Raw genomic sequence first — 25,418 nt, 5'->3', positions numbered from 1 at the left:
ACAACAGCAACGATACCTCTGTCAAAATGTTTATTTCTGTCCCTGCATCTCCATACAAGATATCCGTAAATATTATTTCTGGGCGTCATTCATCACTACATGTATGGTATCATCCCGAGCACTCGCTAAAAGACAGCATTGAGTGTCAAACAAAATGAGATACATCCACCCATAAAACAAATGTAAACACCATGAGCCCCATTGACCTGAGACTTATGCTTAACTTAACTCCACCTCGTCAACCCCCCCCCCCCCCCCCCCCCNCCCCCCCCCCCCCCCCCACCCATGAGATCAATCAGTCGTAAATTCATTTCTCGCTAGGGTCCCAGGTCATAGTACACGCAGGAGCCTGTACGGTAGTTGTAGATGAAAGCGTTCGTGTAGCTTTCTGTGGAATCATTTGTACGATTCTCCATGGCCAAGTCAGTGAGTAGCTCGTACACTTGACTAAGATACTTCCGCTCTGTTAGCGGTGCGTTCTGGATCACGCTGCGCCAGCTCTCTGCGTCGGAGAGACGGGTGTCCCGAATAGCGTCCAGGATATCGTCGCGGGCGTCGATGGCGGCGACGGGGCCGTTGCGAGCGTTTTCAGCTACTTCGCGAGCGGAAAGTAGGGCTAGAACACAACGTATCAGTAAGTATATGGGAATGGACTGAGGATGGATTCGCTTGAAACATAGACATACCTGACTCAACAATATTCCTTCTGTTCGTCTTCTTGTTTCGATGCTGGGGGACGAGGATGCGCACATCATTTGCCCGTTCCTGGAACGCGAGAGCCTCCTGCTGGCTCAATTGACGGGATTGGCGGGGATCAGCAGTTCCCTCCCGATAGTGGCGCGCCTGCACTTCTGATCCAAGCCATAGCAAAAGTTCAGGGGTGCGGATATCGAATTCTTCCTTGCGCATCAGGTTCCGAACTTTAAATCCACGCTCCTTGCTATCTTGCTTGGCGATCACAATGCACCGGTGATTGGAGTCTTTGTATTTTGCTAGAAGTTCTTCAAGGGACGAAGCATCGACTGCAAGCTCTGCGCTTATTTTGTTTGACCAGAGCTCTTCGATGAGTTTGACTCCTGTTGTGCGGAGGACGGTTGGGTCAAAACTAGCAACAAGTACATCACACTGTGTTGAAAATCAGCAAAACAGTATATCAAAGAAGTTGATATGGGAGGTCACCTACCCGACGGGCTGCCCAGTACGACTCGTTGCTTGTCTCAGAATCCTTTGACGGAGCCTTGGCCTTCAGGTAATCGATCATTGATGACCGTAGTCGATCCGAGCCGAGGTTGAAGCCCACAGCATGGGCTTGTGGACGATTTGATAGGACATTGGGTGAGAATTCCTGGATCAACCTGTCATATCTGCCTCCTGCAGCAAACACATCGCGTCGTTTGCTATCAAAAATACACTGGAACAGAATACTACCGCGGTAGAATTTGTCATGAACACTGCTGAGTGGGTTGATATAGATTTTTCGTTTCACGCCGAAAGTTTGCAAATAGGTCATGAGCACGTTCAAGCGAGCGAATATTGGTGAAATCCGCTCTGCGTATTCCGTCCCCTCCATGATGTTCTGCAGCCTGCGTTGTGTCTCCTTCAATGAGTCTGTATCATATTCATTAGCATATTATCCCTGGTCTGAGAAAGTAAGCTTAAGTACCTCTGAAATCGAAACGGGCAAGGTCATCCAATGAGGTCGAAGCAACACCAATTGCCGGGGCCCGGAGTTCGCTTCGAATCTTTTGCATGTTGTACTTTCCAACATTCAGCTTACTGAGAACCTCCTTGGCCTTTGGAATTTGCGTAGGTGTGACGCGACAGAATTCCATGATAAGTTGGAGCAGGTCGGAGTGGTTTACAAGGAAGCACATCGGCGTAGACCGCAAAGGTGGAAATTCCTCAATGATTTCATCCAAAACCTTGATCACTTCTGCCTCTTTTAAGGCTAAATCCAGAGTATTGTAGGACACAATATCAAAGTCAACTTCGCGGTGAGTTCGTGGTTCGCTGCCATGGGGTGAATCTCTATAGACTGTGCCGAAAGCAAATGTCTTCTCCAGTGAGCGATCTTGTCTTGGAATTGCTCGTGCGTTTGGAAGTGTGAGATCATATGGCAGCTGTAAAAGATTGCCTGATGCATCCAGCACACGTACTGCACCGTTGTTGTAATGCTGGGATCGGGGAAATAGCATTTGCCTTGTTGACTCGACAGCACCATGTCTTCGAAATATCGAGGTTAACTTCTTCTTGACCAGGCCCTGGACAAGTAGCTCGTTGGCAGCTGGTACTGCATGCGAGTCTATGTCCCAAGCAATATCTTCGAATTTCTTAGGCGACTGAGAAAATATGGCTGATAAAATCTTTTTGTAGTCAGGTGAATTTGGATCCGAGAGCAGGTGCACAATAGCCCGTCTGAATGTCTCTTCCTCGACCTGAAGAGGTATCTTTCCACTAGACAAAAGGTCGGAGGCTGTGGGGCGTTCGCTCGGGGTATGGCTCAGAAGAGATTCAATGATCTGGCCTTGGAGCAACTTATCAGATTGCTGGAAAGTGGGCGGGAGAGTGTGGTTCTTTTCTCGAATCTGTCGAAGAGTTTGGTCTCGTTCCATGCCAGTTGGCAATGGATGACACATCTCAAAGAAAATAACGCCGAGCGAAAACATCTAGAATGCGTAAGCATATACTTGTGGTGCCAATTGTATATTCACTACTCACATCGACCTTCTCGTTGTAGTGCCCGGAAACAACCGACTTCATCTCCGGTGCCACATAATAGGTTGTACCCAAACTGCGAGTGAAATCCCCTTCGAAGTCGGCGGCTGCAGATGAACGCACGGCCGTGGTGAATTGACCACTTGTTGCAAGACCAAAGTCACCGATGCGGGGGTTATTTGCAACGTCAATGAAAATGTTGTCAGGCTTCAAGTCGCGGTGTATGATGCCGTGACTATGAATGTGGCTCAGGCCATCGAGAATTTGCCTAAAGAGACGCCATGAACGCTCGCTATCATCGCACAAATCATCCTTTATCAGATCACGCAAGGTCTTGGGCAATATTAGTCTAGAACAACGAGCAGAGCGGCATTAAAACACTTACATGCTTCTCACAGTACTCCATCTGGATGTAGAGTGTGGTTAAAATAGGCCTGGCATAAGAACCAGATCTCGCTCGGCTGAGCTCAACTTCCTCCGCACTTGCGGAATCAACGCCAGAATCATGTACCCTGTTCCTCTCTGGCGTCTCTGGGTGAGCTGGGTCGGATAAAGTTCCTTCGTTTTCGTCATCGCTGTCTGATGCGGCAAACTCTATTTTTGGATACCCGCTAGAGCTGATGAAATCGAGACCTCCTGTGCTGAATCCGTGGTGATCCTGGCTAGCAAACGGGTCACCTTCGGTAGAGGACATAGCCTCTTCCTCAATGTGATTGAAGTCCTCTTCAAGCCAAGCAGTGTAATATCGGACAACATAGGAATGGTTCAGTCGGGAGAGCAACATGGTTTCGGAAAGCGTGTCTTTCAACGCTGCGGCGGATGTTTGAGAGATCTTCTTTATTGCATACAACCGACCATCGAGCTTGTTCCGGGCTTTGACTACCTGTCCAAATCCACCACGGCCTAGCTGACCTGCTTCGTCAAAGTCTTGGTGGTATCGTGAGAAAGCCGGTATGGCCCCAAAAGAGTCTAGGCGTGGCCGTCTCTGCAAGGACACAGATCCCGACGCTCTTTCTCGCATCTTTAACGGCGCATCCACCCGGAAGAACTCAGAGGGCTGGAGTTGGAAAGCAGTCGGACGCTTCCTAGGATCTGGGCGGAAGAATTCACAGAGCAAATCTTGCAGGGGGGGCGAGAGCCCCATAGATACCATCAACTGGTTAGCGGAGGTATACCTAAGGAGAACATCCTTTCCAAAGCCCATCTGAAGCAGCACAATTCCAAGATCCCAAACATCGGTCTTCATGGAGGGAGCAGAACTGTCCTGTGTCAGCTCTGGGGGTACCCAAAGTGGTGACTTTGACGCCGCGAAAGAGGACTTTCCACAGGGAGAATCTGGCAAAGCTTCTTCGACATTAGACTGGAGTTTAACGATAGTTTCACCAGAAGTAGTCCTGAACAAAAAGATTCTGCCACAGTGAATGTTCCCATGCACAAAACCGCTGCGGTGGTAGAACTCCAGAGCCTCGAGTAACTGAATCATCCAGCCGCGAAGCATGTCAACAGCTACGGTCCCCACGATATCCAGGAGCTCGGCAAGAGAACCCTTGTTTGCATACTCCAAAAGCGCAAAGACGGTCCAAGAATTGTCGGGTGAATCGAGGTGGCTAATTGGGCGATTGATTTTGAACCCCACGAATTCAACAAGATTAGGGTGTCGCAATCGCTTGATGCCCTCTAACTTATCCTCACTAGTACGCATCTGCTCGCGGAATGTCAATCCTTCGGAATTATGCTCGTCGAGACAAAATTCCTTTAAGACAAGCAGCGGGACGTGGCATCGGTTCTCAGACACAACAGGCCTGACGGTAAAGGTCTTTTTGCACTGTTTACTTTGCAGCAGGGTCTTGCCATGAACGGCACGGAAAACCAGCGGCTGCTCATCAGTGTCGTTGACAGCCAACGGAGGATCAAAGCAGATGGCGCCGGGTGTATTTTCCACAAGGTCATCAGCATAACTCATATCCGCACCGCCAGTTCGACTCTTTCGTCTCAAAATGCGAGCCTTGTTCCGCTGTCGCATCTTATCTTGAAGCATTTCTTGTAATGCGCGCTCTTCCTCAACAGCTGCAGCCTTTTGCTTGCGAAGTTCCTCTTGTTTTTCTAGGTCTGCGCGTTGAAGAGCAGCCGCTTCTTGCTCCATGCGCTCCTCTTCAAGGCTGGGTAGGTCTTTGTCCTGTGCCTGTGCCTGAGCAACATCCTCCAGAACATCCTGGATGGACACTGCCAGCTCGTATATCATCTCACTTCCGAGTAAAGATTTTGGCTTATTGCATAGAATTTCTTGGATCCGGGAACGCGCTCCATCGCGAAAGCCGTCGAGGTTTCCAGGTGAGAGATTGGGGACTGTTTTAGGATATGTAGCTGGCAGTTCGACCAGTAAAATGAGGAGTACGTCTGGATTCGAGGAGGATCGCAAATGGAGTTTGAATGTCACATCGGAGGATTGCTAGAGTGCACGGGTTAGTGGCCACGAGGGGTCCAAAATAGCTCGAAGACTGCACCCACCTGCCAGGCCGACCGCCTATTTTCTACTTCTTCAAAGTCATCACCATAGATTGAACGCAGAGCTTCCACCTCTGTCTGGTGGATTTCTCGGTAATTGGTTGTAAATATGGGGGACGTCACGGAGGAATCGGAGGATCGATTTTTCTGGCGGGAGGGCTTCTTCCTCTGTTTGGGAGACATCGCGGGGCGTGGCGAGAGCTCGCCCTACATGCGACCCTGAGCGTCGTACGACATGGGGGCTGGCGATAAAAGATAAAAGGGTTATGGGAGGTGGAAAGAGAATTGGGCAGTCTTTTTTTTTTTCCCTTCCCCTCTGAGGCTAGAACAAACAGGCGGTCAGATCATACGCCCTTCCATTTATAGAGTGGAGATTTTTAGTATAAATGACGTCCCCGTTGGTTTAACTATGGGTTTAAGGATTTACTATTTATATTGTACTGTAATTCGATTGAATGTCATGATTCTTCCATGCTGTGTTTACTTCGAACCCCTTCACGAGATATCCCGTGTGTCTATTGACTTGAGATAGAGTGTATCATCATCGTCAAGCCAAAGCACCATTGTCCCTGCCCAATAGTGGACCCAGATATCATGAGGTGGTGAGCTGGTGAGCTGGCATATGTCGCGAAGGGTGGCAATTGTTGTCACCGCAATAGTCGATCATTTCTGCTCGTGTCGTCTTTGTTCCAGATGTGACCGTCACACACGATCGAAGACACCGAGCAACAAGCTACCAGCCACAGCAATCATTGGTGCGTATCCCCAGTGATTCCACTGCCCTTGGCCATGGGTCCAACAAACATACCCATCTGCAAATGCAACGCTGCTAGCGGCAATCAAGATCCAGCCTAGAGTTGAACGGGTGCCGAAATACGAAGCCGCATATATGGCAGCCCCCATGAAGATGTCCCGGATTCCATAGATTGCCATTAGACTTTCAACCATTTGCTTGTCTACTAAAGAGGTAGGTGGCTGAAACTCGAAGAAAGTGAGAGCATGGTCTGGACGTAGGATAGCGTTGACGCCGAATCCGACAAATGTGGTTGCAAAGACGCTAGCAGCCAAACGGAGAACGACCGAATGGGAAAGAGGCATCATGCTGTGCCAAGCCAGGCTTATGTCTGATGTTTGCGTAGTATCTGTAGTGGCTTGAAGGTTTCAAGGATTTGAGCGCCGTAAGGGACCCCACAGTAATCTTCGAAGTTTCACGATAAAGACAAGAATTCAGGAGGTTCTTATACGAGACTAGAAAGCAAATTTGTAAGAATCCTCTGAGGGCAGTCGGAATACCGATAATTGATCTAGACAGCCAGGCTAGGAGGTAGTTGTGGACTCCAGGGCTGATTGATATGTCAACCCCGGGGTATGTCCTTTTGTACACGCACGTGTGTACTCCGTACACATACACCTACTATGGAGAAATCAACAAGGCCATTATAGTAACCAAGTCCAATACATTCCATCTCAAATGAAAAGAAAAAGAAAAAGAAAGCCTTCCAAATCCCAAAATTAAAAAGTCGCAAAGAAAGTGCCAAGATTGTAAATAAAAGACAAGGCCGGATGAGAGAGAAAACGATGAGATGACTCAGCGAGGAATTGTCAGGAGGATAGTGAGGCAGGGCGCAGGTTACCGCCCTAAGGCGGTCACTGCCTCTGCCGGACGGAGAATACCTTCCTGTCCAGTGTATTTGTAGTTCCTTTTCTAGTTTTAGGAATAGTACCACCTCCCATTGATCAACCTGTCCATCGGATAGATCGCCTGTTCTATGAAATCCGAAGGATTTGCCACTCTCCTGTAGCATTGAGAAACCCCCCTGCGTCTATAACCCAGTAAGTCTACAGGAGGAGTCGGCCACGGGGAGTGTGGGCCAGATTTCCGGTCGATCAGAATCTGGTAGTTCTAGAGGGGGGCTTCTAACGCTGGCAGAGGCGTCCCTTTAAAATTCTTAATTTCTTCCCTTTAACAGCGGTAAAAAGCAGATAGCTAGAGAGCGTTTGATTCGTTCGACGAGCCCTTTAAAACAGCCCTTAGACTCTAGAGCAGTGTGGTATCTTGCTACCCCGCACAGATTACGACTAGACAGTGCCTTCCTTACTGACGCTGACCATTTAGCCACTATCAGATAGGAATTAGAAGGAGCAGTTATCACAGACGTACCTCCCCTAAATTGTTTGGGAGCTGATTCAGTATAGCCCGAGCTTAAATTAATTTTCCTCCCGATTACTTTCGAACCGTTAAGAGACGAAAGTGACAACGATATACCGTCCTCCTTTAGAGTTAAACCCTTCTGCGGGCTCTAAGACGGACACGACCTATAGACTTTATCGAGGATATCGAAACCTCAGTTAAGAGAGATTATGTATATAAGACAGTAGCTCTGAGAGAGTCATATATATCTGTTATTTATACCATACATTGCTGTATACGAGATTTCTGTTATTAAAAAACCAGGCAGAAATAAGGCGGTGTCAATATATAAACTAGGGATAAACTAGTAAAGGAAGAGGTAAGGGTAATGTTTTGATGGGTATTAAAATTTTGGAGCTTAGTTCACCAAGAGTCACGTAATACCCGGTGAACTGAGCACTGAGTTCATCAATGAACCGAGCTGTCTTCTGGTCTAAAGATCTGCTTCAACTCCAGGCGACTTTTGAGTACCGACACAGGGGGATTCTTAGTGTCAGCCAGGTAATTGTTCTTTGGCTATCAGATTGTTGTCCGCCATCCACAGGATTCCGCCCCACCCCCATACCCTTAAGTTTCTTCTACTCCACTCCTTCGGACCGATCTCATGCCCGACACCATGGTACGTCACTTGTTTTCTCTACAATAATTGATCTGCTTTACTACCTAGGTAATCCGCTACCAGAGTGCTTCCGCCCAGACCCCACCACTTCTACCCGCCCCTGAGCCCACTCCGGGTCGAGTCCTCCGGGATGGCTCGTCTGCTGGCCCCCAGTCCAGCAATAACCCTGTCCGCTTAGCCACAATCCGGTCGGTTGAACGCAAACCGAACATTGATGAACCGGGCCTTCGGGCTAAAGTTGCCTTCATGACCAGCATCCAACTCTCGAGGAAGAGACAATGGTTCGGTCGCTGCACCCTGCTCTGAAGCATTGCGATTGTGTTTCAGTAGTTGAGGGTGGTCCGGTGAGGAAACCAGTGTGGCTAGTCAATGCCCGCGGCGCCCAGAATATCAACAACACACACGCCGCTGGCAGGGAAATACATGTCCTGCCGGCACAAACTCTACCACCCGTTTCACCCTTGGGTTTGTTAATGCGTCCTGTCAATATCGAGCGTATCAACCCCCGGTCTTTTCTCGAACCCCAGAAAGTCACCTTAATTCGCGAAGCCTTCCCAGGTTCCATCGGAGCACAAATACTCATCACTGGTTGGCTATTGATTTTGTTTCCGGAGAAGAAGTCGCTAAAGACATGCTGGGATAAGGGTGTCACGGATGAGGTCGGTGGTTTACGGGTCGGATATATCATAGCATCATTCCATGCGACAGCTAATATCGTCGAGTCCGGTCGAGCGGTTAGCAGTGCGCCAGGAACCCTTGCCCAGCAGGCGGCACTCGGCCTACGATTACGGCTCCCAGGTGGCCAAGAGGCAATCACAACAGTGACGCATGCGTTTGTCCGTCTTGCCGATTCCAGAATGTCAAGAATAAGGAAACGTTTCACAGAGTATATCTTGACGGCGAAAGATTACCTTAAGCGGATACAACCACCGCCGCGGCAGGTACCACAGGCTAATGATATGTATTGTCGGGGGCGACGATGACTCCATGGGGGATCTCTGAGGGAGAGAGAAAACGATAAGAGGACTCAGCGAGGAATTGTCAGGAGGATAGTGATGCAGGGCGTAGGTTACCGCCCTAAGGCGGTGACTACCTCTGCCAGACCAGGAATACCTTCCCGTCGATTGTATTTGTATTTTATTCTTAGTCTTGAGGAATCCAAGATCACCTTCCCATTCGTTTCTTTTCTTTGATCCATCGGACAGATCATCAATTCTGTATAGTCCGAAGGATTTGCCATCCTCGTGTAGTATCGAGAAATCTCCCTGCACCGCGTTCACCAGAGAGTCTACAGGAGGAATCGGCCACGGCTTGGGCGTGGGTCATTCCGGTCTGTCAACTGCATCTGCCGGACAGGGAATATTACCCGTCCTATGTATTTGTATTTTATTCTTAGTTGAGGAATCCATCACTTTCCCATTGTTTTTTTCTATCTATCGGAAAGATCATCAATTCTGTGTAGTCCGAGGGACTGGCCACCTTCGTGTAGCACCGAGAAACCTCCCTGCACCGCTTCCATCAGAGAGTCTACAGTCGGCCACGAAGAACGTGGGTCGGATTCTGGTCTGTCACCGGACACGAGCTTATCGATAAAGTGATCGGCGCTTCTGCTTTTTCCGACCGCGCGGACCATAAACACTGGACTTCAACTTGGCTGCACGGATTTCGTTTCTTCCAACCCTGGCAGTCAAAATGCTGGACTGGATCAAGGGGAACGAGCAAATTGCACAGGCTACAGGTGTGGTGATTATTTTGACCTTTAAAGCTCCCCTGTCTAACCTGATGCTACAGATGACTCCAAGTTGCTAGAACCCCCTGAGACCCCAGGCCATGTCTTTGCGATTCGTGCTTTCAAGAGCGCTTTGTTTGGCACTCCGGGAGCAGAGGAAGATGAAAACAACGCGTCCCAGAAAGAATCCGGTCACCAACGAAGCAAGAGTGACACGATCAAACTAGCGTCAACAGAGATCAAGACCGACGCGAAACCAGCCGACGCGACTTACAATCCTACGGGATCCCCCACGAAAAGCATACTTGTTACACCTGGAACTGCATTGCGTCGTAAGACGGTATCCTTTGGCGAAAGTGTTATCGACAATGAGGGGAAACGCCCTGGCTCGGCTAGTAAGCCAGCCAAGACTCCGCCAAATCCGTCCGGAACCCTCAGTACTCAGTGGATGTCCGGATCGTCCGATGGAAGTGGCAAGCCGAGGAGCAAACTCACCCAGACACTCATGAATGCACGCGATAACGCATCCAAGAACTCCGAACCGGCCAAGTCTGATGAGAGCACAGGAGAAGCGAAATCGGTCATAATCCCTGGGTCAAAGGATACCCTCGAAAATGAAGATATCACTGTTAATCTGGAGGACCCTCACTCAGAGTCAGGCAAGTACTGGAAGACCGAATTCGACAATTACCGTGTGAGGACCAACCGAGAGATCAAGAAATTGATCCATTACCGGTCGATTGCCAAATCCTACGCTCGGAAGAAGGACACTGAAGCTATGCGGCTGGCCGACAAGCTGAAGGAAGAAGAAGAAAAGGTCGCCGAGATGGAAAGGCAGGTGTCACGGCTTGCTTCTTCGATGGTCGAGAAGGGATCCACAGGCGATAAGGAGCAGTTGCTTCAAGGTTTGACAAAACAAACCGCTCTTGCATTACAATACAAGCAGCAAGTTTCCTCGCTGCGCAACACCTTAGAACGGCATGATGTCGTAAGCGATGCGGCAAATATCTCACAGAAGAAAAAGGAAGAACTGCCTCCAAACGCCCCAACGGACGAGCTTCGCAAAACACAACAAGAATTGGAACAGGCCAATGCCAAGATTGAGGAGATGAAAGCACAGCAGTCCGAACTGAGCACACTTCAAGACCTTGCGCAGAGCTCAGAAAAGAAAGCCCAAGCACTCGAGAAAGAGAACAATACTCTGAAACAAACGCTGGCCCGAGTGAAACAGGAAATGTCTCGATATGAAGGCCGGCGAAAGGACAAGGAGACAAGGCTGAAGCAGCGAGAGGCCAGACTAGAGCAGCGGATCCAAGAATACAGAGAAAAGCTCAAAACAGTCTCCCAAGAGCACCGTACCTCGGAGGAGAACTTGAGAAATACTTCCGATGCAGAGCGCCGCCACATGCAGAAACAGATCGACCTTCTGAAGCTGCGACTTGGTTCTACTGAACGCTTCCCGGCGCTACCTTCCACAGAGCGGCAATTCCTAAGTCCTCGCAAAGACCACACGGGCGTGGAGGTATTTGACTTTGCCGGCCAGGATTTTACCGGTCAGGATCTTGAGAAACCTGAAGAAGAACCTACCGAAGATATCGAGCTTCCCCCAAGCCCGAGTCCGCGCTCCAAAGTACGCGATTCGCGACCTGCTTTGCGTAGTGCCACGTTGGGTACACTTCGCACGAGGCCGAGTGCCCGAAATATGGCCGCAGACGACGACGAGGTCACACATTACCTAAACGAAATTCTACTGAAGCCGCGGCACGAATCTAATAATGCTGTGTTGGATGAAATTCCCCCGTCCTCGCCTCCCGACATCTCAGCCCTAAAGTCGCTGAATCGCACATTCTCAAGACGCCGACTCGGTGAAGGCCAGCGGTCCTATCGGAATCTGAACCTCCCTACTGACGATGACACTCGGCTGAGCAACCGACAAACACAACGTGAACGAACCCACATCAAATCTACCCTCGATTCGATTTCAGGCCTTCCATCCCGTAGCCGGTATTCAGGGTACACCGTTTCAGCAGGCGAACGCGTGGCCAAGCGGTACGGGTTGGCCGATCTCCAGCGTGAAGCTCTCTCTCCTGAACGAATTGCCGCTGCCAAGTCACGGCTCAGACAGAAGGACAGTCGCAAAATCAAAGCACTTGGAAAGGAGAATGCTTGAAGTCTTCAGTCACGTTAGCTGGCTTGTTTGGATTCGCTTTCTGATTTGGAAATAAGGAGTGACTTTTGAAGCATAACAGGATGGTGTTCGGGTTCATAAGCGTTACTCATTTTCATTCTTGCTATCTACATTTTCAGCGAAGAACAATTGTCAAATTATTACTCAATCAGTGACTCTTCTCTAGTCAATTGTTCAGGGCCGTATCCACTGCTCCCAACCTTTCCAGGCCAATCGCTGGAGCAGTGGTGTCTCTTATAGCAAGCCTCTTCGCTTCTCTCGTTGTTCGAGAAAGCTTGGTACATGGTTATCGCACCGTATCTCAACGTTTTTAATTAGATCCGACATCGTGGTTTAGTGTAAAATGTGTACATAGTCTGAGTCTGAGGATCCGCTGAACCCCCAGACTTCGGAGGTAGAAGTGTGTTGGCCTCTTTTTGGCTCAAAGAATGTACATTCCGTAGATGTATACGCACTGAAGTTGGCGTGGTGAACCATTTGTCGCACGTGTCTACTGGACATTGGATATCGGGATTGACACGGCTGGAGTGTGTAATGCCAAAGCTCTCGAGATTGAGTACTTGAGTCATATGCATGTCATCGACGAAGCATTTGTTGAACTCTTCTCCACTGAATTGGAGAATCTTTTGTACGGGGCCACCAGTGACGGCGTTTGTCACTCGTGGGTATTGGTGTACCTCGTGATTTTCGTCTTTGGAACCCTCTGTCTCTGTGTCGCTGTCTAAATCCATGTATTCAGCTAGAATCAACGAAGATAACGGGAGAGCAGAGTCAATGCTTTCTTTATTCGAGAGACATAAAAGCGAAAGCGAGATTTTGAATAGGTCACAAGATGATATGTCCGACATCAGCGGCGAGGATTCAATTGCGGATGAAAGCATCCTGAGTCCGGGCTCGCTGGCCGATGCCAGATGGAGAGGCGTCAGGTAGATGTTGATAGGGAATTGAGGCGTAGCAACAACGGACTCGGCATCCGTGGCCTCCAACGGAGATACCAAATCAAGAGGCATCGGGTAGATGTTGTCAGGGGATCGAGGTGGAGGAGCAATGGACTGAGCATCGTGGGTTCGTGACAGAGGATGTAGATCTGCTATGTAAATAGGAGATACTGGAAAATCTGTAGATGCGCGGAGGAGGGAACTACCTATATATAGATGCTAACTAGACTAAAGTAGTAGGAGGAAACAGGGAAGTCATATGACTTCTGACACCTTCCACACATAGTACAATCTATAGTTTAACATTAAATAAGCTCTCACGCTAATTTAGGTAAATTAGACTTATCGCTTTAGAAGCAGGCATTAACGGCCTATAGGGTTCATCATATCATATCACACCTTGATTCACAATATAGATTACGTATTAGCTCATCTACTTCCAGCTGTGATCTTTTACTACTCTAGTTTATCTACAAATGTTCCATATCGGCATATTCACCCAGTGTGCAACAGAATCTAAAGTCTACCATAGAACACCTTCAGTCGTGCCTATTGCGCACTCAGGCCTTGCCGTCAGAAAGCGACACGACAGCCCATTTCCCGCCCCAGGCCCACTTGCGAGACTCAGAGCCGCCGCCTCCAGGCAGTGCACGGAGCTTCTCGTCCTCGCCAGCCGGGAGACCAACAACAGGATCAGCCTTGCAGGTACGGAAGGCTAGAACACGGATCCCGGACTTGGGGCCAAGCGGGCCAATGGCTTCTGTGAAAGGAGTGGTGGGATCCCATTGGGCCTAGATATTGTTAGTCAGAACCCTAGAGCACAATAAAGAAAAGCAAGGAACGCCGGACTTACATCATTGACCAACTTCCGATAGTTTAAGTCGCCCTTAAACAGAACAAGCTCGCTCTCCTTCAAATCTTCGAACAACTCCGGTGCCACAGATGGCATGCGCCAGTAACCGCCCGGGGTGGTCCAGAAAGCGTGAGGGCGCAGGATCAGCTTGCCATCCTGGTGGAACTGGCTCCACTGCTCCAAGAGGAATTGCACGTTGGAGACTTCATTCTCGGAAAGAGGAGGGAATGTCTTGCCCGAGTCATCGGCTGCTGTGTAAAAGGCCTGGGGGTCGACCATACTGTTGAGCAGATCGGAGAAATCCTTCGGTGTGACATCTGACACGAACCACGGCATGCGCTTGGGGTGGAGCACGACGCTGGTCGCCAGCCCGGCGGACAGCAAGTATCCAGCGAGGATTAGGTCAACGAATAACTCAAATCCGGAGTTGTCTAGGACGATGTCGACGCGACGCTCGCCATCCTTCTTTTCTCCCCGCGCCTTTTGCATTGCTTCGAAAGCAGCATCGAGGTCGTTGACAATGATATTCTTCTGCGATGCTTTGCGCGCCTCAGAGCCCTGTAGTTTCTGGATATCCTCATACGTAAGAGATGTCAGAAGGGACAGATCGGTGGCATTACCCCATAAGCAGATCTCGCACATCTCCGAGAAGAGAAGTTTCTCTGCCTGCTCGATCTCCTCTGCCGACTTGTTTTCTCTTGCTTTTCCTGACTCTGCCTCTATCGCTAATTCACGGTATCTCGCAGCGAGTTCTAGTACGGCGGGACGGGACGACTTAAATGTATCCATCTTCTGGCGGGCGAAAACGTCATAGCCCTTCCAATGCTTGGACAGCGCAAAGAGGGCTTCCATGCGGCGATCTATTATGGTTGTCGAGTCAGTATTGCCGTAATTTATCTTGCTTCCTGTGGACTTGGGCTTGGGGCTTACAGAGGTAGCACTCTGAATACAGCCACGCCACATCGTGCCAGTGAGGGTTTCCGCGCTCCTCGAGTTCCTTGTTATACGAGGCAATATCGGGGTGTCCGTCGTCATCCAGGGGACTAGCCGCAATTTATATGTTAGGTTGAGCTCTTGTAAGCCCGGTATAGAGGATGCAAGAACTCACGTCAGTTGTCGGTTATGCTGAAGCTCATACTTCAACTTGGCCAAGTTGGCAATAATGCTCTTGCCTTCATTTGCCTTCTCGTTGTCATTGACACCTACAACAGTGCGGTGAAGGTCATCGATAGCGCCAGTCTAGAGTCGTCACACATATTCAGCAATGGGTCCCCTGACTATCGATTGTCTGCCGCAAGCTCACGATGATGACAGGCCACCGCTCGTTAGCCGAGATCGAGGCGAAGCTCGACTGATCGGAGGTGAGATATTGGGCTGCTCGGGTTAGTCCGCCATATTATATGATAGGGCAAGAATACTTACGGGTCTTAGGATCGAATTCCATGACTGCTATGCAAGATGTGTCTAGACCGAGGGCAAAAAGAAGTCAAAGTGGCAGAATCGAGGGGACAGCGCGGGGCAAAAGCGGTGTGAAGTATACAGTTGGCGACGTCAGAGCTACTCGGAATACATGGATCATTCATGCACATAGATACATTTGGAACATCAATTCTAGGTAGATCTCTTAGGCAACGCCGCGCTTGAAAATCAAATATGCCATCACATTCCCGAAAGAATAGAGTTATTTGCGTATGCCTGGGACAATTAGCTGAGGGAACGTGATTATGTAGATGTTGGAAGGTCCTCACCATCGGCTTGATATCAGGGTGTGGCACTGCCTCGAAGACTTCATATGCAAGCTTGAGTTCGGGTCCGATGTTGATGTAGGCACCCTTATTTTCAGTCGCATCGCAGTACTTAGGAGCGGAAAAGACGGTGATGCAACGACCATCGTGTTCAACCTCGTAACCGCCCATCCGCACCTCGTGGGAGCGAATGATAGCCTCCAGGCCGTTGTTTTCGCAGAAGCGCTTGGTCACATCAGGGCCAAATTGGAGACCGACACCACGCTTGCTGGGGCCGCGACCAACCTCGGTCTGCGGGTCTGTCCAGAGCATCTCCATCATCAGGCCGGCTTGGCCGGGCTGCCGTTGGTTGTGGCGGTTGAGCTTGCGGATATCATCCAACTTGATCTTGTCATCGGAGAAGAGACCACCGTGCAGGACAAGGTACTTGTCGCCAATCAAGGTGGCCAGTGGCAGAGCCGAGAAAGACTCGGAGAACACCTTGAAGACCCGCTCGTTATATTTAGCCTTGCACTCGCCTTCGAAGCCGTATACCTTATTCATATCGTCCGTCTCGTGGTTTCCACGGTTAAGGAAAAGACCGTTAGGACGCAACCACTTGTATGCGTATAGCAGCAGTGCGATTTCGCAGGACCAGGAGCCACGGTCAACAAAGTCACCGTTGAAGAGGTAGGCGTGAGTATCGGAGGGGGCACCGTTTAGTCGGAAGATCTCGAGCAAATCGAAGTATTGGCCTATTCAATCAGCAACTGCTCCACTCACCGACCATGGACAGACAATACATACCGTGCGTATCACCGCAGACTGTCAGCTTCTTGCCCGACTCCACACCAATTTCCACCATAGTAGGCTCGTTGTATACCAGATCCTTGACAGCCTTGATAATCTGGAAGACATATTTGCGATGGATTTTCTTTCCATCCTTAAAGCGCTCAATCATATCATCGATAAATTCCTGCGACATTTCCTCGCCAAGGCGCACACCATCGTAATCCTCCTCGACATTGATAGCACCGATGTCCAAATCCGCAAAAGCAGAAGGCGGGTCTGCGATCTCAATGGCCCGCTCGAACTCTCTGCGGCGCACGAGCTTCTCACACTCGGCAGCCTTCAACTTGGCATTCTGGTTGTTCGGTTCGCGTCTAACCACGGCCTTGAAGTCCTTCAAGGCCTCCTTGTAGCTTAGAATGGCGGTATTGGCGAGGGCACGTCTCCAGTAGGCCTGTGATGGATATGGATTTAGCATATATCCCCACTACGCCTCCATCTGCAGGCACAAGTTGTCTCTCTTGCCGGCTGGGGATACCGACTAACCTTCACATAGTTAGGATCCAATTCGATTGCCTTGGTGGCGTCGGCGATAGCAAAGCCAAAGGCCTCGAGCTTAATTTGAGCCTGTGACACCAAACAAAAGAAAATCGTTAGCCATGCCGATCCTTACAAAAGTGCACGCGACTCTTTGGGAATGTGCCACTATGATCGTCGGAAACACACCTGGGCCCGGTTGCTGAAGAAAGATGGGTCTTTATCAAATTTGGCAATAGCCTGGTTATAAAAGTCGACTGCGACAGGCCAGTCATGCTGAGCAAAGGCCTTGTTGCCCTGCACCTTGAGCGCAGTGGCCACTTCTTGATCGGTAGCCATTTGGGCGGAGGGAAAACGCGAGGGGCACGAGACAGCGATTATCGGTGCGAAACAAGGGCGCGGAGGAAAAGGTGACAATTATACGAGCCGGAACACAAAGACACAGATGCCAGAAAAAAAATAAAACTCCTCTAAATCCTTTATAGATTAAGGGAAAAGAAGAGAAAAAAACGAGAGCGTGGTCAAAAGAAAAAAGAGAAAAGAGAGAGAGAGAGAAGAGAGCCTTGTCCCTGCTTCTCCCATGTTCTTTTTCCCCGATCGCAACGGGTCTTGGCATCTATCCAGACTTGACGGCTAACTCCCATTCATAGCTTTCTTTCTCTCTTCACATCCTCATATCTCCTCCACATGTCTTTCTACGCCCCTCCAAACCAGCAGCGCATGCTGCGCGCCTGCATGGTTTGCTCTGTCGTCCAAATTCACAATGTAAGAGCTACTCCGATCTCCGTTCCGCGGCCGACTCTAACAAACCCGATTGCTCCAGAAATTCATGCGTGAAGGCTGTCCAAATTGCGAGAGCACCCTCCAACTCCGTGGGAACAATGATGCTATTCAAGAATGCACATCACAGGTCTTCGAGGGCCTGATTGCTGTTCGGGATCCGGCTGCGAGCTGGGTCGCTCGTTGGCAGCGGTTGGATAACTACGTGCCGGGCACATATGCGACCAAGGTCACTGGGACAGTAAGTGCATACCTGATTACTGGAGATGTGAGACTTTTCTCAAGCACGGAATGGCTAATTGTGTTTTTCACATTGACAGCTTCCGGAATACATTATCAACAGTCTAGAGGACTCCGGCATTAAATATGTCCCGTACGTGTTCCTTGAACTCATTCCACCGTTTCTGATATATGTCCCTTATCATACTAACGATTGCTTATTCTAGGCGAGACGGAAGCACTGGTGAGGAAGATGCATGAAGCAGCTACTCTTGAGTCTTTAACGCTACACGAACCCACCCTTGCCCATACAATCTTGGTTCTGGATACCCCTACGGCGCACACACCATTGATTCAATCAAGACATGGAATTCGAGGGTGGTTTCAACAATTTTGCTGGTCGTTCGGAGTTTCGGATGGGAAGCATTACCTACTTTTCTTCATATCATTTATTGGACTACAAGGGCACACAGAGCAGATTTGGATTACTTCTCAGGAGTTTATAGTTCCAGTTCCTTCAGCTAGGGGTATAAAAGATAAGGGAATGGCTTGCAGAGTAAACGTCCCTACTCTGGCCCCAATGATTCGGTTCGAGTCATAAGTCGATTGTGGACAAGGAGAATGTTCAAAAATATATGGCATTTTTGTATTGACATAAGGTCGTAGTAGAACAAGGAGCAAAGTGAGCCCTCCAGAAGAAAAAAGAAAAGGGAAAAAACGAGAAAAGAGAAGAAACGCTAATAAGCCAATTTGAAAACGCCCGGGTAGTTCTAGAGGTCATTGCTGGAATTTTCTTAGAGGGCCTGGACGATCTGCTCGATCTTCTCGAGGAGAATATCGGCTGTAGGAGAGGATACATTAGCAAATGACTTTTAGGCACAAGAAAAGAAAAGTTTAACATACCGTGGTGCTTCTGGAAGACCAGCATAGGGCGCAGACGGATAGCAGAGGGGCCACAGCCACCGATGTTGACACCGAAGGACTTGGCCTTGGCGACGAACTGGTCACGCTTGGGGGTGTCCCAGGCGATGAAGGTACCCTGGTTCTTACCACGGAGGTTCTGGAAGTGCTGGGGGTACTTCTCGGCGAGACGGGCGAGACCACCATAGAGGTAGTCACCGGTGATGCGGGTGTTCTCGACGAGGCCGAGGCGCTCGACCTCCTCAATGATTCCGCGGTAGACCAGGGCACGAGCTGGGTCTCCCATCCAGGTGTTGAACTGGCGGTAGGGCTTGTTGGGGCGGAGAGCGGGGTTGCCGAAGTAGTAACCGGCAGTCTGGGCCTTCTTGGAGAAGGTGACCATGTCGGGGGGGGAGGACAGGTTCCAGTGGTCGTGAGCCCAGAACTTACCGGTGGCACCAACACCGGTCTGCACCTCGTCGACGATGAAGAGGACCTTGGTGCGCTTGGTGATGTCACGGAGACCCTGGAAGAAGGCAGGGGAGGCGTGGTTGTCACCACCCTCGGACTGGATGGGCTCAACCATCACGGCAGCAACGGGGTTGTGGAACTCCTTGATGAGACGCTCAACCTCAGCCAGGCAGCGCTGCTCCTCAGCGGCGTTCTCCTGGACGTGGTCCTCCAGCGGGTACTTCAGCTGGGGGAAAGTGGCCTGGGGCCAGTCAAAGGCGGGGATATCCAGCTTGTGGATGGCCTTGCTGCGGGTGGTGGACAGGGAGCCGAAGAGACGGCCGTGGAAGGCAGACTTGAAGGAGAGGATAGACAGCTGGGGCGAGCCGGGACTCTGGTTGTTCATGGTAGAGAGCAGCTCCTCCTCGGTGAACTCGACCTCGGGACCACCACGCTGCAGCTGGCGGTAGTACATGAAGGCCGCCTTGTAGGCAGTCTCGTTGGCGTCAGAGCCAGCCATGGCGGTGAAAACCTGGTCCAGACCCTTGGGGGCAGCGCGGAGGGCACCAGTCTTGAGAATGTGAGCCCAGTCCGAGGAGGGGAAGTTGCCCAGGGCCGGGCGGTTAATCAGGGCGCAGGCCATCTCGGGGGAGGCGGCAACCTTCTGGAGGTGAGGGTTGTTGTATCCAACAGGAATGGAAGCAATCTGAGCATAGCTACTGGGGTCAGCTTCTCTATTTCCAATTGACTTGTAGCTGGTGACTTACACATCAAGGAACTTGTTTCCATCGAGATCAGCGATGCTAGAGGCGGGGTTAGTTGGGTCTTGATGGTGGGTTGGGATCTGTCATACTAGTTTCCAACAGACTGGTTGTAGTCAGTCAGCATGTTCAAGCTGCGAACATCAAAGACCTCATCGAGCTCGGTAGCAGCGGCCTGGTTCTTAGGTCCGGGAATTGGCCCCGAAACGGAGGGTGCGGTAGGCTCATTGGGGAAGTAAGGCTTCTCCGCTGCACGCAGACCGGCAGTGGTAGAGAGAGCGCGAGCTGCCGGGAGGCGAGCTGCAGAGCGCAGCCGTGTGCTGGCACGGAAGACTGAGGACATTCTGATTTTGATGTGAAGGGGGGTGGAGGGGGCAAGATAAATGGTGCGGGGAGAGAATAGCGGGTCTAATGAGCTATTCGGTGTAGGAAAAGGGGACCCTGATCAATCTATATAGGTCAGGTGAAAGAGAGCAACAGATGTAGGACAGACGAAATAGAATGGAACACCAACAGGCGCAGGGTGGCTTTATACCAGGTGCAGTTGGAGTATGTTATCGGCCTTATCCTGGAGCTCAATAGCTTCTCCCCGCGTATATTACTTTTTTTGTCGGTGATATTGACCAATCGGGGGCTGTTCAGGACAGCGAAACGCCGAGGATCCGGATGGAGTATCTGGACGAATTGAGAAAGTCTACGCTGGTGGATTCTTGGTCAAATCTATATGGTAAGAGTTTCCATTCGGATGCCCACGGGGGCTTATTTTATTTATCTCAATTAGGGTCGAGTCACGCACAAAGAGCAAAAAAAGAGTCGAGGTTGTCATGCCCCTGTTGTAGATCCGGCTGCGATAAGCTAATCTAACCTTGGGAGTCTTGGCATAGTCCCTTATCTAGTGCACGTACTACGGAGTAGTGTACTGCTATATTAGGGTCAAAAGTGCGGAGGTCAAGAGGGGGGGCTTTCACCGCAATTTATAGTACATGTGAGGTGCATTCATTCTTATTTGATACTGTATTAGTTCAATTGGTCATACAGACCTTGTTCTGCAACTGGGATTTCCTGTAAAATCTTGATATATATCGCTGGACGATGTCAATAAATATACGATATAACAGTACATCTGCATGTTTTAGCAGGAAAACACCGAGAATAGAATATCAGATGAACCAATAAAAAGCTAAAATAAATATCTTGTTTACGTTAGTTTGAATTGAATTTGGCAAGTGACCTGACCTTGTGACGCACCACCAAATATCTTTATTACAATTAGTGCACTATTTCTGTTAAACAACCAATCAACTGGGCTTGTGGTTTAGTGGTATAATACTCCCTTAGCATGGGAGTGGTCCGGGGTTCGATTCCCCGCGAGTCCAGATCTTTTGCCTCCTCAATAATGAGGTTCAATATTTTTTGGCTTTCATTCTATCTTGATTCTTTTTTTAATTGCAATGCCAATTTTTAATTCAACATAAATAATTTCGTTATATTTAGACTTCGCTAATAGTATAAATGTCACGCGTGAATACCTGTATGACCCTTGAGGTTCCAACATGCCTTCACACGGAGACTATATATATCTTTCTGTATGCTTGACCCGTAATGGTAAGAAGATAACATCTTGAACCTACCCCACCCCAATACACAGGATATCCTAGCCAACTGAAACTTGCTGTTAAATAGTGTATTTCCTTAAACACGTACATCAAGTATGTTATTAATGAAGATGGGCCAAGAGTGCACCACAAGGTTGGAACTAGCTCAGGACCGTGCTTTCCGCGCACGGTCTAAATGGATATGTCAGATCCTGGGGTTGAGGCTGATGATTGCCTGGAAAATGCCCCACGAGATCGCGTATGTGTACATTGATTGTATTGGATAGATCGTATTCTGATATAATACAGGAGGGAAGTGACTCGATGATAAAATTATCGGGGCCAGTTATTGTCCATCTGTCAAGCAAGCGTTCATGGGAGTCATGATAGTCTCAAGGTGTATCGTTGTTTGTGTGAAGTATCCGTTCCAGCACAATAAAATCATATAGGCTAGAGTGACATAAAGGTTCATAAAAAAAAGGAGAAAAAAAAGATAAGAAAAATGAATGTACCAAAACAGTGCGGTTAACGCGACTGCCGATCATCGAAAGGAGGGTGTGTATCGCTTGGTCTTGACGCAGAGGAGCCAGAACTCGTAGGAGAGGCATAAAACATGCCCATCTTCATATCAACATCATCCACAGGGTTGAAAGCACGGCCATGGCTATCAAACGTAATATCATAACCGTGTCCCATCTTATCATGGCTCGTGAGTCGTGACTCAACCCAGCTCTCCATCTCGACGGTGCGCATAATCTCAACTCGATCGTTGCTGTAGCCGGGCGGGTGCGCCTCATCGGTAGCAAGACGGGATGCCCGAGAGCGGCCGGTTGAGTACCAGAGCCTGTGGGTGCGATTCCGCTGACTGTAGGAGGCGCCGATGTTGCGGCTTGAGCTGAGCAGGCGGGGTAGGAAGGCTGCGAGCAGGGGGCGGAGGGCAGGAGCTGAAGAGCAAATCTGTTGGTTATTAGCATTGAACATCTCTAGCAGTGAGGCTGTTGGTCCTCTTACCAAGCCTAGGCTAAGTTCCACCGCGGCAGTGATCAACCCCGGCCATCCAACCCAGGTCCCATCGTAGCCGGTCATTAAACTCTTCCACACGTAAACGGTTCGTACGCAGCCAGCTACGTTAACGACGACACCGAGACCGAAGATAGAGATAACGGCGAGTCGTTGACGAGTGGGGAGTTTCAGACTCCAGATCAATGGCATTGGTAAAGCTGTGACCAGAATATCGGTAAAGATGTTGATCACGCTGGCGGCAAAGACAATCGCGCCATCATCCATACAGTGGTATGGCTTGGTGTTAATATCCCAGTATGCGTGGATAGGTCTATAGGAAACATTAGCAATGGGTTGAGACACGACACAAGATAACCCACTCACGAGCACTGAAAGATGCTGATGACAAAAAACAGCAAGCTAGAACCCACAACGAAAATGATGGACAGAATAAACGCCCAGTTATACAGCACAAAGTGGCCCTTCCCGATAAGTCGTCGACAAAACCACAACAGAGAGACCTTGATGAAGCAGGACGATAATAAGAACAATAGTTGAAAGCAGAGGTTCAGTTTCCGCACAGTGATGAATCGATGCAATTCAATATCCCAGATATGGCGGTTCATGCCCCATTGTTCAGTGGCGATTGAGGTGACGATGGCCATTGCGATGGCGAAGATCAGACCGATGACAATAAACACATCATCGATACCAGCGCTGCATGTGACCCAGACCCTGGTGTATAGACGGAGGGAGACGATTAGGAAGGCCCAGGTGAGGCAGACGACGTTTACAATGAGAACGCCGTGCCCACGTGTGGGAGGGTCGATATAGTTTGGGGTTGGCCATGACTCCGCAATGGCTGGTGGAGGGAATCTCATTATTTTATCTGTGGAAGGGAGAAGAACAATAATATCTGCGGTGTCACGGTGAAAAGAAAATAGCCAAGCGTGTCTAGGCAATTGCCATCGCCATGACTTGAGTTAGCAATGGGAAAAGTCAAAGATCAAAAGAAATGATGAGAGTTAAGAGGGCCGAGTCATACGGGTATATTGCGTACAAAGTACATACTAGTACCTATGCAGACCAAAGGATAAAACACCCTAGGGACATGCAGATATAATGTACAGGGGTGGTCGAGACCTTTTCCCAACACAGAACCATAAGTAGTAGATCCAAGGAACATTTCGAATTTTCGGGAAAAAAAAACCTACCATGATTCGAGGGGAGAGTTTAATTCATACATTTGGTAAACCTAAGCACAAACGGCCATACAACATACGAAAGATGAGCCCTAGACCTCCACCAGATCACGAGCCATGGCTCCACGCTCGAAAATGGTAAAACGACCGATGGTTTTGGTGTGGATTTGGACGGTGATAGGTAGTTCCAGAGCCCCCCTAGTTCCATGTTCGGCCCCACTGTGCTTTTAGATCGGTGATCTGCCTCAGGCGAGGCTTGTGAGAGGTTAAGTATTATAGCGTGTGAGAGAAACTGACCCCTGGCTCGCTTCAAGTACGAGAGACTGCGAGTTAGTGGAAACTCAAAACAAATCGATCCCGTGAATACGGAGTACCTTACGGAGACCGATGCTGGTGGATAGGCTGATGAGCCGAGGCTTAATAGATTTTGAATTTCAGTCTAGTTGTAAATTGTGTGCAGTAGCCACAATGAACAAAGACTAATTCTATGTTGTAGGATAGATAAATGTATTACTTTGGAAATATTTAATTATATATCATTTTTTTCCCACGTACTCCGTACTCCGTACAAATCCATGGATAGTTTCTCCCACGAGGATGCGGGGTCACTTTTTGCCTTCCCGTGCTAATTTCTCCACTTTCCTCACTATTGATGCAAGATCATTTAACTCTGACTGTAATAATGATGATTAGAATAGCCTGGCACATGTAAAACAATGGCAGCCAAGAAGCGTAATCCAAAAAAAGATGGGCTCCGCAAATATTGTGTTTTCCCCGCTGAATTTCCGGTTGACAATTGTCCCCGAAATCAAGACTTGTCGAATTTAATTCTCATACACATTGGTGCTGCTAATACGGAGTAGTACATACCGACATTAGAGAATAACAAACACACCTCGACAAACCTTTGGGTGGGTTGTTGATGCCCGCATTCATTGAGGTTGCTGAGCGAGCACTATGCACTCTTACACCATTTATCGCAAATTTACAACTCTTCCCAGAATACCGGGTTCGTGTATGCCATAGATTGGAAATACTTGACAGATACTCCATAGAATGGTTATAACTGCCTGACATGGAGACTAAAATCACAAGGACGGAAGAATCCCTAAAACTGGACATGATCTCCAATACCCCTGGAGCACATGTCTATGTTGTACGTATGCTAGCAGACGCAAGTTCCAAGCTCCAAATTTTCATTCGTTAATATTTCAATTAATGTCGCCTTGGGTACCTTGAGACTTTAGTTTGGTGACATTTCAATCTGAAGACCTGGCATACGTGCTAGACTTGCTCTCTCACTTGATACCTATTTGATTCCTATTAAGTCTAGAAAGCACCCCTGGCAGCAACAAAGCACGTGCACAAAATGTGAGTTTGGACGCAATGGCAGGTAGTACCTGGTATAAATCCAAAGCAACGAGTCTAGGAACTGCTGTGGAACAGTGCACCACAGCCTTGGGCTCAGTCCAAGGTGTAGCACAACGCGCTATGGTCTTAATAGGCCATCTGAGATAAAGTAACATAGACTTAAAGCTGTCCAGGTATTTAATAGCGGCTGAGTATGCGTGCCGACCAGCCCGTCATTGGACACATATATGCCAATACAACCATGCATCCTCTTGGCCTGCCATGTACTCGGCGGGACCCTGAACCCTTGTAGATACTCTCTACTCTCACCATTCCAAGGTTGCAACAGCATATCTTTTTAACTCAGAAAC

The 25,418-nt window shown here is 49.2% G+C and overlaps 8 protein-coding genes across 8 annotated transcripts; 3 read left to right on the top strand and 5 right to left on the bottom strand.

The window, feature by feature from the left end:
- Positions 1-317: 317 nt before the first annotated feature.
- Positions 318-6,321, bottom strand: cpcC (putative protein kinase (Gcn2); the record flags this gene model as incomplete). Its single annotated transcript, XM_016744274.1, has 9 exons — positions 318-616; positions 687-1,125; positions 1,184-1,608; positions 1,664-2,666; positions 2,719-3,048; positions 3,101-5,164; positions 5,224-5,427; positions 5,929-5,953; positions 6,029-6,321. 9 exons carry the CDS (start codon positions 6,319-6,321, stop codon positions 318-320), a joined length of 5,082 nt encoding a protein of 1,693 aa, XP_016599987.1.
- A 1,694-nt stretch (positions 6,322-8,015) lies between these two features.
- On the top strand, positions 8,016-9,013 carry PEX2_070020 (uncharacterized protein; the record flags this gene model as incomplete). Its single annotated transcript, XM_016744273.1, has 3 exons — positions 8,016-8,030; positions 8,079-8,218; positions 8,269-9,013. 3 exons carry the CDS (start codon positions 8,016-8,018, stop codon positions 9,011-9,013), a joined length of 900 nt encoding a protein of 299 aa, XP_016599986.1.
- Positions 9,014-9,722: 709 nt separating this feature from the next.
- On the top strand, positions 9,723-11,929 carry PEX2_070010 (uncharacterized protein; the record flags this gene model as incomplete). The annotated part of the gene is made up of 2 exons (XM_016744272.1): positions 9,723-9,768; positions 9,822-11,929. The coding sequence occupies 2 exons, from the start codon at positions 9,723-9,725 to the stop codon at positions 11,927-11,929; spliced, it is 2,154 nt and encodes a 717-aa protein (XP_016599985.1).
- A 332-nt stretch (positions 11,930-12,261) lies between these two features.
- Positions 12,262-12,957, bottom strand: PEX2_070000 (Zinc finger, C2H2; the record flags this gene model as incomplete). Its single annotated transcript, XM_016744271.1, has 1 exon — positions 12,262-12,957. One exon carries the CDS (start codon positions 12,955-12,957, stop codon positions 12,262-12,264), a length of 696 nt encoding a protein of 231 aa, XP_016599984.1.
- Positions 12,958-13,445: 488 nt separating this feature from the next.
- Positions 13,446-17,127, bottom strand: ppt1 (protein serine/threonine phosphatase PPT1; the record flags this gene model as incomplete). The annotated part of the gene is made up of 8 exons (XM_016744270.1): positions 13,446-13,676; positions 13,739-14,598; positions 14,669-14,781; positions 14,847-14,977; positions 15,487-16,217; positions 16,270-16,705; positions 16,798-16,878; positions 16,978-17,127. 8 exons carry the CDS (start codon positions 17,125-17,127, stop codon positions 13,446-13,448), a joined length of 2,733 nt encoding a protein of 910 aa, XP_016599983.1.
- A 348-nt stretch (positions 17,128-17,475) lies between these two features.
- Positions 17,476-18,048, top strand: spt4 (transcription elongation factor SPT4; the record flags this gene model as incomplete). The annotated part of the gene is made up of 4 exons (XM_016744269.1): positions 17,476-17,553; positions 17,612-17,809; positions 17,889-17,941; positions 18,015-18,048. 4 exons carry the CDS (start codon positions 17,476-17,478, stop codon positions 18,046-18,048), a joined length of 363 nt encoding a protein of 120 aa, XP_016599982.1.
- Positions 18,049-18,581: 533 nt separating this feature from the next.
- gatA (4-aminobutyrate transaminase gatA) lies at positions 18,582-20,241 on the bottom strand (the record flags this gene model as incomplete). Its single annotated transcript, XM_016744268.1, has 4 exons — positions 18,582-18,628; positions 18,691-19,853; positions 19,905-19,940; positions 19,991-20,241. The coding sequence occupies 4 exons, from the start codon at positions 20,239-20,241 to the stop codon at positions 18,582-18,584; spliced, it is 1,497 nt and encodes a 498-aa protein (XP_016599981.1).
- Positions 20,242-22,018: 1,777 nt separating this feature from the next.
- Positions 22,019-23,376, bottom strand: PEX2_069960 (uncharacterized protein; the record flags this gene model as incomplete). The annotated part of the gene is made up of 3 exons (XM_016744267.1): positions 22,019-22,450; positions 22,505-22,826; positions 22,880-23,376. The coding sequence occupies 3 exons, from the start codon at positions 23,374-23,376 to the stop codon at positions 22,019-22,021; spliced, it is 1,251 nt and encodes a 416-aa protein (XP_016599980.1).
- Between the last annotated feature and the right edge of the window lie 2,042 nt (positions 23,377-25,418).

This window comes from Penicillium expansum, assembly GCF_000769745.1.
Source record: "Penicillium expansum strain MD-8 chromosome Unknown contig225, whole genome shotgun sequence".
In the NCBI taxonomy this organism is placed as follows: domain Eukaryota; kingdom Fungi; phylum Ascomycota; class Eurotiomycetes; order Eurotiales; family Aspergillaceae; genus Penicillium; species Penicillium expansum.
The sequence above is the reverse complement of the archived record's forward strand: the minus strand, read 5'-3'. Positions and strand labels throughout refer to the sequence as shown.